Here is a 9988-nt window from a genome sequence, read left to right on the forward strand (position 1 = left end):
CCTCATCGCGCCCACCCGGCAGGGCTCACCAGCCTCCGCAGGAGGCAGGCAGGGGTCCTGGACTCAAATGCTGCCCTCACCCATCATCGCCCAGGCAACCAGCTCCCTAAGGGCTCCCCGGACTAGACGGAGACCCACCCCGCTTCCGCAAGGAGTAAAACCCATAAGGGGGTCCGTGCCGATCTCTCCTAGGGACTCAGGGACGAAACCTGGGAACCCCGGCCCCCTTTCGAGCTTGCTGATCCCTGGAGAGAGTGAGCAGAGCCATGAAAGGAAGGAGAGCAGCCCTAAAATTTTAAATCTTTAATTTCCGTTTTCACGTATTTTCTTCTTGCTTCCAAAAGGAAAGGAGTGCGTAGCTCTGTTGCCTGTACATGGTCCACAGCCCCTGGGTCGAGGCAGGGTCCCCTGGGCCGCCCGGGGGTCCACATGCAGCCCCTGGGGGGCCGGCGCGGGGTGAGGTCCGGGGGCCGCCTTATTGCTGAAGTCCGGCCGGTTGGGGCCGCCGCTAGGCGCGCTGGCTGGGCAGCTCCTGGGAGATGAAGCGACGCAGGCGCTCCAGGTACTGGCTGTAGAGCTCGATGTCGTTGTGCCCGGCGCCCTCCACCCACAGCGGCTCCACCGCCTTGGGGCAGCGCTCGTACAGCGCCAGCCCGTGCGAGAAGTCGATCACCTCGTCCTCCGTGCCGTGGATGATGAGCACGGGCGACGTGATCTTGGACACCTTCTCGATGCTGCGGGAGGGGTGTGGAGCGGGTGAGACCTCGCGCCCCGCCCGGGCCCCCCCCCCGCCACCGCCCCCGCCCCGCCCCCACCCGGGCCGCTCACTTGGGGAAGGCGTCGAAGCAGTAGGTCTTCTTGGTGTCGGGGAAGGCGACGCGCATGCCCGAGGTGAGTGGCGAGTGCAGCACCACTGCGGCACACTCGTAGCGCGAGGCCAGGTCCACGGTGGGCACCGTGCCGATACTCTGCCCGTACAGGATGATGCTGTCCGGGCTGATGCCGTACCTGGCGGCGCCGGAGCAGGGTCAGCCGCGGCCTCCGACGCGCGCGCACCCTTCCCGCCGGCGGGCGTCCCAGGGCCCAGCTCCGGATACGACCCTCCAGTCTCCCCACTCAGCCAAGTCAGTGGGTCAGGCCCAGGCTCCAGACCGGTCCCGAGGGCCACCCCCAGCCCCCCAACACCGCGGCGGTGGGCGAAGCCAGCGGCCCCGCCCCGTTCCCTGGCGCTGCCGTTCACTGGCGTTTCCTAGCTAGGATCTGCAGGGATCCCGCCTACGGAGTGCCCCTGGGGCGGAGGTAGGGGAAGGAGGCCCTGGCGCCTCTCCTCCTCCTGGTCACCCCTAGGTGCACACTGGGAACTGTGTGCCCCCCACATCCTGAATGCTTCACGCCTTCCTGCCAGGGTTAGAAAGCCATTCCTGGTGCACTGGCCAGGACAGTGGACACTCTTCCTCCCTGCAGCCCTTGCCCACCCCCTTGGCCATGAGAAATTCAGGCAGCTGTGTCCCCAAATGTCTCCACCCAATTTTGGACTCTCGGAGTCCCCACGCCCAATGAGATGCCAGTGCAACCCAGGTCAGCATCGAAGGTGGTGGCTGCGGAGGTGGCACCCCCTCCCACCAGCACCTTCCCTTGGGAGTGGACAAGTCCTCGGCCACCTCAGCACCACCAGCTCCCACCCAGGGCCACCCTCACCCCCAGGTCACTGGTGTGCGGCCCCTGACCCAGCTGATCCAGCACCAGTTACGAGGCCTCCTCCTGCCCAGTCCCAACCATGTGGGACCCACCTGCCACCCTGCCCAGTCCCAACCATGTGGGACCCACCTGCCACCCTGCCCATGCCGGGACCCCACAACTCTCCCCCCACACGTGGCTCCAGGCTCTGATCCCAGGCAGACGCCCTCTTGCAAGGCAGGAGCATGGGCAGGTGTGCATCCCCTCTGCCTGGCATTCGGACTCCACCAGCAGGGCTGTCCCCGTCCCTGGCCTGGAATCCCAGCCTCCTGGCAGCACTCCACAGCTCACCACTCATCCATGCCCCAAAGGATGCTGCCTGGCTTGTGCCTGTGGCCCCAGCTCTGCCTCAGCCTCCCTGGCCTGCTCCCTCGCAGCCATGGTCAGTAGTGTGCTGAGCCAGCCCAGCCCTGTCACCTGCTACAGGCAGGAGCCCCCAGCTGCCACCTGGCTGTCACCACTCAAACAAACAGGACACATCCCCAGTGGAGGCCCTGGGCACGCTCTGGCCTCCCCCTCACAGCTCTGGGCCTAGGTTCCTGCAGGACAAAGTGGCAGCAGGACAGATGGCCGAGCAGACAGAGCTCAGAGCTGGCCATGGCGGGTGTGACTCTGCCAGTGGCCCGAAGTAGAGACAGGAGGGGCCAAGGAAGTCGCATGAAGTGGTGGTTGGTGTCAGCGCCCCACACTGCCAGGAGGCCCCCAGAGCCAGGGTGGCGCCAGGGGACCAGCTCCCAGGCCCACAGCAGGGACTGCCTGCGATATCACCAAGGCAACGAGGACCCCACCTCCCCAGGGCCTCTGACTTCTCAGAGCTGTGCCTGGTCCTTGCGGAAGCAGGTCAGACCAGTGGGCTGGGCAGGGCCAGGACGAGACAGCCCCAGTGGATGGCGAGCAGGAAAGGCCACCAGAGGCCCACCCGGGTCTCCTCGTCCAAAGCAGCACTGGCCCGGGTGGTGCTCAAACACCGGTGAAGGGCCCAGGCAAGCGCAGGGCTGGGGACCTGGATGACTAGGAGCGCTGGATCTGGAATCGAGGCTGGCCCAGACCTCGGGTGTGTGCTGGGGGTCTGCACCTGACCCTGCAGGTGCAAGCTCCACAGCCACAGGGCCTCATGGGCCAGGCCTCGGGACCTGGATGCAGTAGCCTCACCTCACTTGGTCCCAAGCGCTGCCTCGGCCGACGGGCTCCCAGCCACACGTGCACAGACCCCCAGACACCACCCACTCCCTCCCGCTAGGTGGCATCCACGCCCCTGTGACAAGCTCAGCCCCTTCCTGTCCTCAGGCCAGGGGTTCCCAGGGAGCCTGGCTCCACAGGCCAGGGTGTGGGAGGACTGCCTGGCCACACCTCAGCCATGTGGAGGCGGCACCCGCACACCCAAGCTCTCCTGTCCAGCTCTCTGGCCCTGTGCATCCGCTGTGGCTCCCCTCCTGCAGGGCCACCCACCTTCCTCCCAGGGAAGCCCGCCCCCCGGCCCCCAGCCTGGTCCCCTCTTGGGTGTGCCCAGGCTGAGCTGCCCCCAGGGTCACCCTCACCTGGTGCGCAGGGCCTGCCAGGCGGCGTCGATGTCGGCATAGAGGTTCCTCTCGGAAGGCCTGCCCGAGCTGGCACCGTAGCCAGAGTAGTCGTAGGAGAAGATGTTGCAGTGCAGGCGGGAGCCCAGGCCAATGTAGAAGCTGCTCATCTGGCCCAGGTCCACGGCGTTGCCGTGCGAGAAGAGGACCGTGTACCTGGGACAGGCCAAGAAGGGCCGTTCACATCCTCGCTCCCAGCGCCCAGCTGCAGGGCTGGAGGATGCGTGCTGACAGCCCACCCCGGTGGCCAGCCATGCCCAGTGCCTCATTTACTCCCCTCCCAAGGGCGCCCGAAGCCAGTGAATGGAGAGGGGAGGCTATGACAGCACAGCTCCAACTCTGAGGGTTCCCCATGCGGAGAGGACAGGACAGCTGGCAGGGGGACAGGCAGCCTGGGCTGCACAGAGGCCAGCCGGGGAGCCACAGGATTCCCATCTGTGAAGCAGGACACTGGGACCATCGGTCACATCCTCTCTCAGGGCAGACTCGCACTGTGTGCTCAGATGCTGCAGGCTTCGCTGCCCTTCCTCCTGGAAGAGCCTGGACCCCCGGGGATGGAACGCACAGGCCCACCTTTCAGGACCTTCCCAGGGGAGCCCATGCTGCTGCTGGCAGGGCTATCTGCCCTCCCCTCACAGAATGGTGCCCTCACTGTTGGGGGACAACTGGACCCCACCCCTGCCCCCCACAAGCAAATGCGGCCAATCTCTGCTCATACTCACGCAGCCCCTCCTGACCCACCACCCTGCCCAAGCCCCAAGGCTGTGCTGCAAGGCCTGTCTGCTTCCCAGCATGGGAGCTGCCCCAGGTGGTGCCAGGAGCAGGTGGCCAGGCTGGCCCTGCCATGCACTGCTTCCTCCAGTTCCCCCAGGCCCCCGCCCAGCCCAGCCGGAAGGTAAAGGCTCGCCCTCTGGACTCAGATCTGGTCAGAACCCCACCTGGCGAGAAGGCGGATGTACCCGCAGGCCAGGGTGGCCCCTGTGCCCCACCTCTCGCCCAGCAGGCAACCACCAGGTGCTGGGTCGTTGGAGTTGCCCGGCCTGCCCACCCATGCCAGCTGGGGATGGCCTCCCTAAGCCTGGTGTCCTTGTCTGCGAGAGAAAATTGCCACAGGGACCAGGCCGGTCTGGCCAGGGACACCACCCTTGCTGGCTGGCTGGCCCTTCACGGCAGGCTCGGGCCCTCGGGGGCGCCACCAACCACACCGAGCACACCAGGCAGAAACGGGAGCCCCAAGAACAGGGTGACCCAGCCCAGGCGCGGCCACAGCTGCTCACCTGGCGCCAGGCACGCAGCGAACATACATGCAGGAGATGCGGTTGCCACGGGCGCTCTTGGTGGGGAAGACCTCGATGGTGTCCAGCTCGCGCTGGCTGTACTGGAAGTCAGCGCGCTCCGTCAGGTGCAGCTTCCAGCGCCCGGGTGCGCCCGAGGAGGCCCGCAGGGTCCCCAAGGGGGCGGCCCCGGCCCCACCAGGCCCCGGCTCGGGCTCAGGCACCAGGGAGTAGGTGGCCTCTGGCGGCAGGAAGGCGAGCTTGGCAGCGATGCGGCCGGGGCAGGGCGGGCAGCAGAAGAGGCAGCAGAGCTCACTCAGCGACAGCCCGTTCATGGCGGGCGCCGCCCGGGCCGGGCCTCCACCGGGGCCCCCGCCAACAACGCTGCCCGGCCTGGCCCGGCAGGGGAGGGGCAGGGGTGCTCTGAGTCGCGGGCAGGGGGGAGGGCGCCCCCCCAGCTACCGCCCCAGACGGCAGCCCCGTTAGGAGGCCAGGGCCCAGCCCCATCGCGGTCCAAGCTGAGCCCCAGGGAGCCTCGCAACCACAGGTCTCCATGTTGTGCCGTGGGAAGCCCTGCGGGGGAACAGTGACATGTGGGGTCCTTTGGGGGTGCCACAGTCCAGCTGGGCACCCCCGGGAGGCGGGGCATCCACCCATGCCAGGGAGGCGGCATGGGCCTGGGGCCTGTCGGTCCCCATCCCCTCGGCCCTCCCCACGGCCTGTCAGGCACTGCACCCTACAGCTCAGGGGACCCCAATTCAGCCCCCTCTCCACGGGAGGAAGGAACCCCCACCTTCCCTGAGCTGGCGACCACCACCTCTTGCCACGTGAGCACAGCCATGGCGTGCAGGGCATGAAGGGATATGACCCCAGCCCCGCCCACCCCCCCGAAACACCTGGCTCCAGCACCAGGGAAACCCCATGCACCAGGACTCAGTCCGCACTGCTGCCCACTCCCTCCCCCGGCCCATCTCTGCCACCCTACGGGTGACGGGCCACTGAGGCAAGGACAGAGCTCGGACTGAAGGAACCCACGAGGGACCCAAACAGGCCCCACTACGTGAGCGCGCACAGGCGCCGGGCCCCACCGGCCTGCAATGTCTGGAGACGGAGGAAATATAACAAAGGCTCTAGAAACAAAGGCAGGATACATCCCAGGCTCCTAGGGCCCCAAGAGCAGCGACAATGGCTCTTCTCTGTGCTGGGGCCAGGCCTGCTGAGGGGCAGGGGAGGTGGGCTGGGGTCAGGGAGTCCTTCTCCACCCAACTTAGGGTTCCGTGTCCTTGGGTGAGTCACTTGCCCTCCTGAGGCCTCAGCGTTCTCATTTATAAGCGCAGACACCACATACCCCACAGGAAGTCAAGTGAGGGGGGAGGGGAGCGAAGGTGCCTGATTCAGAGTGGAAACTCGGACCTTCTTCCTTGCTGCAGAACGTCATGAAGCGCATTAAGTCGACAACAACTAAGTTGCTAAAGCAACCACAATAGTGTAAGGAGCTGCCAACAGACAGACGTGAAGAAAACACAAAGGTCTGAGACGTCTGTCTACCAACCACGCTTCTCCTTCAGACTGGAGCGACGAGGGAGACAAGCTCACAGCTCAATTTCAGCACCAGAACACCCTGGAATGCTCGGCTTTTGGGTCACAGCATGAGAAAACCGTGGGGCCAGGAAGATGAGGCTCAAAGGCAGATGTGGACACAGATGGACATGCAGGCGGCTGCAGGCGCCCCAGACACGGCTCGTGGGGACACCCTCACCACCAAGGAGCAGCCTCAGGCCCAGAAACACACCTGCTCCCTCGGGACCTGATGTGAGACCCACGTTCCTGTGAGCCAGACTCATGGGCACACGAGGAGGAGAGGAGAGAGCTCTGAAAGCCAGGGTGGGGCGAGGATGGCATCCCAGTGCCCCCAGACTCCCAGGCGGGAGGCAAATCGCACATGCAAGCACTTTTCAGGGGGGAGGTGGACTGTCAGGCTGGTTCTGCTTCTCAGATGGAGGCGAGTCTCCCTCCTGGGGACACCTGTCAATGTCTGGAGACAGTTTTGGGTGTCACCACTGGGGACTGGGTGGAGGCTGCTTAGCACCCTGCAGTGCCCAGGACAGACCCACCCCAAAGAATCATCAGGCCCAACATCCACATCCACAGCGTTGAGGTTGATGTCAGCTTTTCAACATATTCTCAAAGAGGTCCAGGTCCTACCGGTGCTGCCCCGCTGGTGCTGGGGACTTGGAGGGCCCTGCAGTTTAGGTGGCATCATGCAGCTGGGTCCTGAGAGCCCAGTGGGCAGTAGCAGGCCCCTGGAGACCCCGGAGACGAACGGACACACTGAGGTGACCAGGGCCCCACTAACCACGCCAAAAACAAAGATGTTATCCTTGATACCTCCTTCCATCCACTGGATCTGAGCCAGTCTATCACCAGCCTGGTGGCTCTGCCTGTCTCCCATCAGCCACCGCCCGGTCCCTGCCTCCATCACCTTTCACCAGAGCCATAGCAACAGCCTCCCTCCTTGCTGATCACCTGCCCCAGGACATTCTCCCCCAGCAGCCAAACAATCTTTCACGACACAAATGCAATGGAGACACTTCCCTCTTGGGGTGTCCTGGGGGCCTCCCATTATTCCCTGGATAGAGATCAAAGCCCTCCCCACAGCCTGCCAGGTCCGCATTCCGGCTCAGGCCGACCTCTCCAGACTCACTCATCTCACACCCTGCCACCCCTGGCTCCCCCAAGACAAGCCACATTGCCCCTTCCTGCCTCTGCTCCTCTGCCGGGAACTCCCTTCCCCAACCTCACTAGACAGCCTTGCCCATCCCAACCACCCTTTGCACCTCACTGCCAACGCTCTCAGAGTCCTCGAAGCTGGGACAGGACCCCTTCCACGCTCTTTCCACAGCTTGTATTTTTCACACGTTCGGCCAGATCTCCCCCCACCTCCAAACCAAAAACTCCGTAAGTGCAGGACCATGACCTGCCACTCACTAAAGGAATGGGCACGTGGTAGGCAGCAAAGAATTAAGGAGGAAGCACAGGAGGAAAAGAATCCCCAGGCTCCGCCAGCTTTGACAGCGAAGGGCAAGTCTAGTCTCCTCTCCAGCCACAGGTACCTGGAACCTCCCTAGTGTCACTAATGGGCGTGGACTGGGGAGTGCAAACCCAGACGCCTCACTCACTGGGCACACACCCTTGACGCCCTGAATCCCACCAATCCCGTTCCCACGCACTTAACTGGGCACCCCTCTGCAAGCTAGAGGTGTTCTGAGGACCAGCAAGCAACCGAGCAGCCAAAATACAGGAAGATGACCTACATATGGGAGACGGCGACTGCACCTCACTCAACCAGTCAGGGTGGGAAACCTGCCTGGGGGGAGGCGCGGCCATATCAGAGGGCAGACAAACGGGCCAGGTGACAGGGGATGGGACAGAGGAACAAGAAGAGGCAAAACCCCAGAGGTGACATAGCAGGCTCCTGGCTAGAGCAGACCCCAGGAGCAAGAAGTGAGAAGAAGGGTCCCAAGAGAGAGCCTGGGACGGGTGAGGTCGCGCCCCCGAGAGTTTGCACTTCATCCTGGGAGAAATGGCGGGGCCACGAAGAAGTCCCGAGCAAACGACGGACAACATAGGAGAAGGGCTGCATCCCGGAGAACGGACGCGAGCGGAGGCCGGGAAGCCTGCCCAGGAGTCAGGGCGGCAGGAGGAAGCCTGACAAGGGAAACAGCGACTGGGAGCTGCTTGGGAAGCAGGGCTCGGGAGGGCCCCTGGGAGCTGCCATGGGGGGCCAGAGAACGAAGAGTTTGTCGGGCTGGGGGCAGTTTCGGGGCAAAAGAGCGGAATCCGCGGCTCGGACGGGCGCTCCCCGAAGGCAGGGGCCGCGTCCGCAGGAGGGTGGGAGCGCAACCCACGCCGGAGGGCTGAATGGATGGGGACAGGGCTTTCGCAATCACAGACGTTCACTCGGGGTCCGCGCCCCTGCTCTGGGCTCCTCGGGCAGGACCCGCGGCAGCCCTGGGACTGCAGGGGTCTCGGGGACGTCCAACCGGGCTGCCAGGCCCTCGAGGCCCGGCCCGGGTCCCCAAACGCCCGCGGCCGGGACCGAGGCAACCCCGCGCGGCCGCGCCCGCCCCCGCCCCTGCCCGGCACTCACCACCCCGGCCCGCGCCCCCGGGCCCCAGGGCCGCGCTCCATGGCTCCCGGCCGCCCGCCCGTGCGTCCGTCTGTCCCTCCGCGCCCCGGCCCGGCCTCCTGCACCGCCACCGCCGCAGCTCCTCCGCGGGCGGAAGTGAGCCTCGTTCTCGCTACCGCCCCGGAAGTGACGCGAGAGCGCGCGGGGGTCTGCAGGCACAGAGAGACCGCGCGAGTAGCGTCCTGGGGGCGGGGGGCTGCCGTCGGGGGGCGGGGCTGATATGTCGAGGGGCGTGGTCTGCTGGTCTGTGGGCGGGGCAAACTTAGGTTTCATTCACTTGGGGAGCCGGAATAGGTTGAGGCCAGTAAAGTTCTCGCCTGGAAAACAAAATCTACAGGGATGCCAAAAAAACTCAGACATCAACATTTAGAAATGTTTTAAAATATTCTTTATGAGATGGAGTCTCGCTCTGTCGCCCAGGCTGGAGTACAATGGCACGATCTCAGCTCACTGCAACCTCTGCCTCCTGGGTTCAAGCAATTCTCCTGCCTCAGCCTCCCAAGTAGCTGGCGCCCACCACCATGCCCAGCTAATTTTTGTATTTTCAGTAGAGACGGGGTTTCCCCATGTTGGCCAGTCTGGCCTCGAACTCCTGACCCCAGGATCCTCCTGCCTCAGCCTCCCAAAGTGCTGGGATTACAGGCATGAGCCACCGCGCCCGGCCTCTTTTTTTCAACATGGAGTCTACTCTGTCACCCAGGCTGGTGCCATCCTAGCTCACTGCAGCCTCGACCTCCCAGGATCAAGTGAACCTCCCACTTCAGCCTCCTGAGTAGCTAGGACTGTAGGTACAAGCTACCATGCCTAGCTTATTTAAAGTCTTTATATATTGCTCATCAGAAATTCTTTTGTATTAGTTTTTAAAATATTACATTAGGCCGGGCACGGTGACTCACGCCTGTAATCCCAGCACTTTGGGAGGCTGAAGCAGGTGGATCACCTGAAGTCAGGAGTTTGAGACCAAGCCTGACCAACGTGGGGAAACCCTGTCTCTACTAAAAATACAAATATTAGCCGGGCATGGTGGCACGCACCTGTAGTCCCAGCTACTCTGGAGGCTGAGGCAGGAGAATCTCTTGAACCCTGGAGGAGAAGTTTGCAGTAAGCCAAGATCACGCCACTGCACTCCAGCCCAGGTAACAGAGCAAGAAGACTCTGTCTCAAAAAAAATAAATAAATAAATAAAACAAACTATGGTCACTCCACTGCGT

General features: G+C 63.8%; 1 protein-coding gene across 1 annotated transcript; it reads right to left on the minus strand.

Moving 5' to 3' along the window:
• Positions 1-288: 288 nt before the first annotated feature.
• Positions 289-8897, minus strand: ABHD17A (abhydrolase domain containing 17A, depalmitoylase). The gene is made up of 5 exons (XM_055247038.2): positions 8739-8897; positions 4592-5161; positions 3276-3470; positions 829-1008; positions 289-734 (listed from the first exon to the last, which is right to left on the minus strand). Exons 2-5 carry the CDS (start codon positions 4921-4923, stop codon positions 509-511), a joined length of 933 nt encoding a protein of 310 aa, XP_055103013.1. The 5' UTR covers positions 4924-5161; positions 8739-8897; the 3' UTR covers positions 289-508.
• Positions 8898-9988: the final 1091 nt, after the last annotated feature.

The sequence above is a fragment of the Symphalangus syndactylus genome, chromosome 17 (genome assembly GCF_028878055.3).
Source record: "Symphalangus syndactylus isolate Jambi chromosome 17, NHGRI_mSymSyn1-v2.1_pri, whole genome shotgun sequence".
NCBI classification, from domain to species: Eukaryota; Metazoa; Chordata; class Mammalia; order Primates; family Hylobatidae; genus Symphalangus; species Symphalangus syndactylus.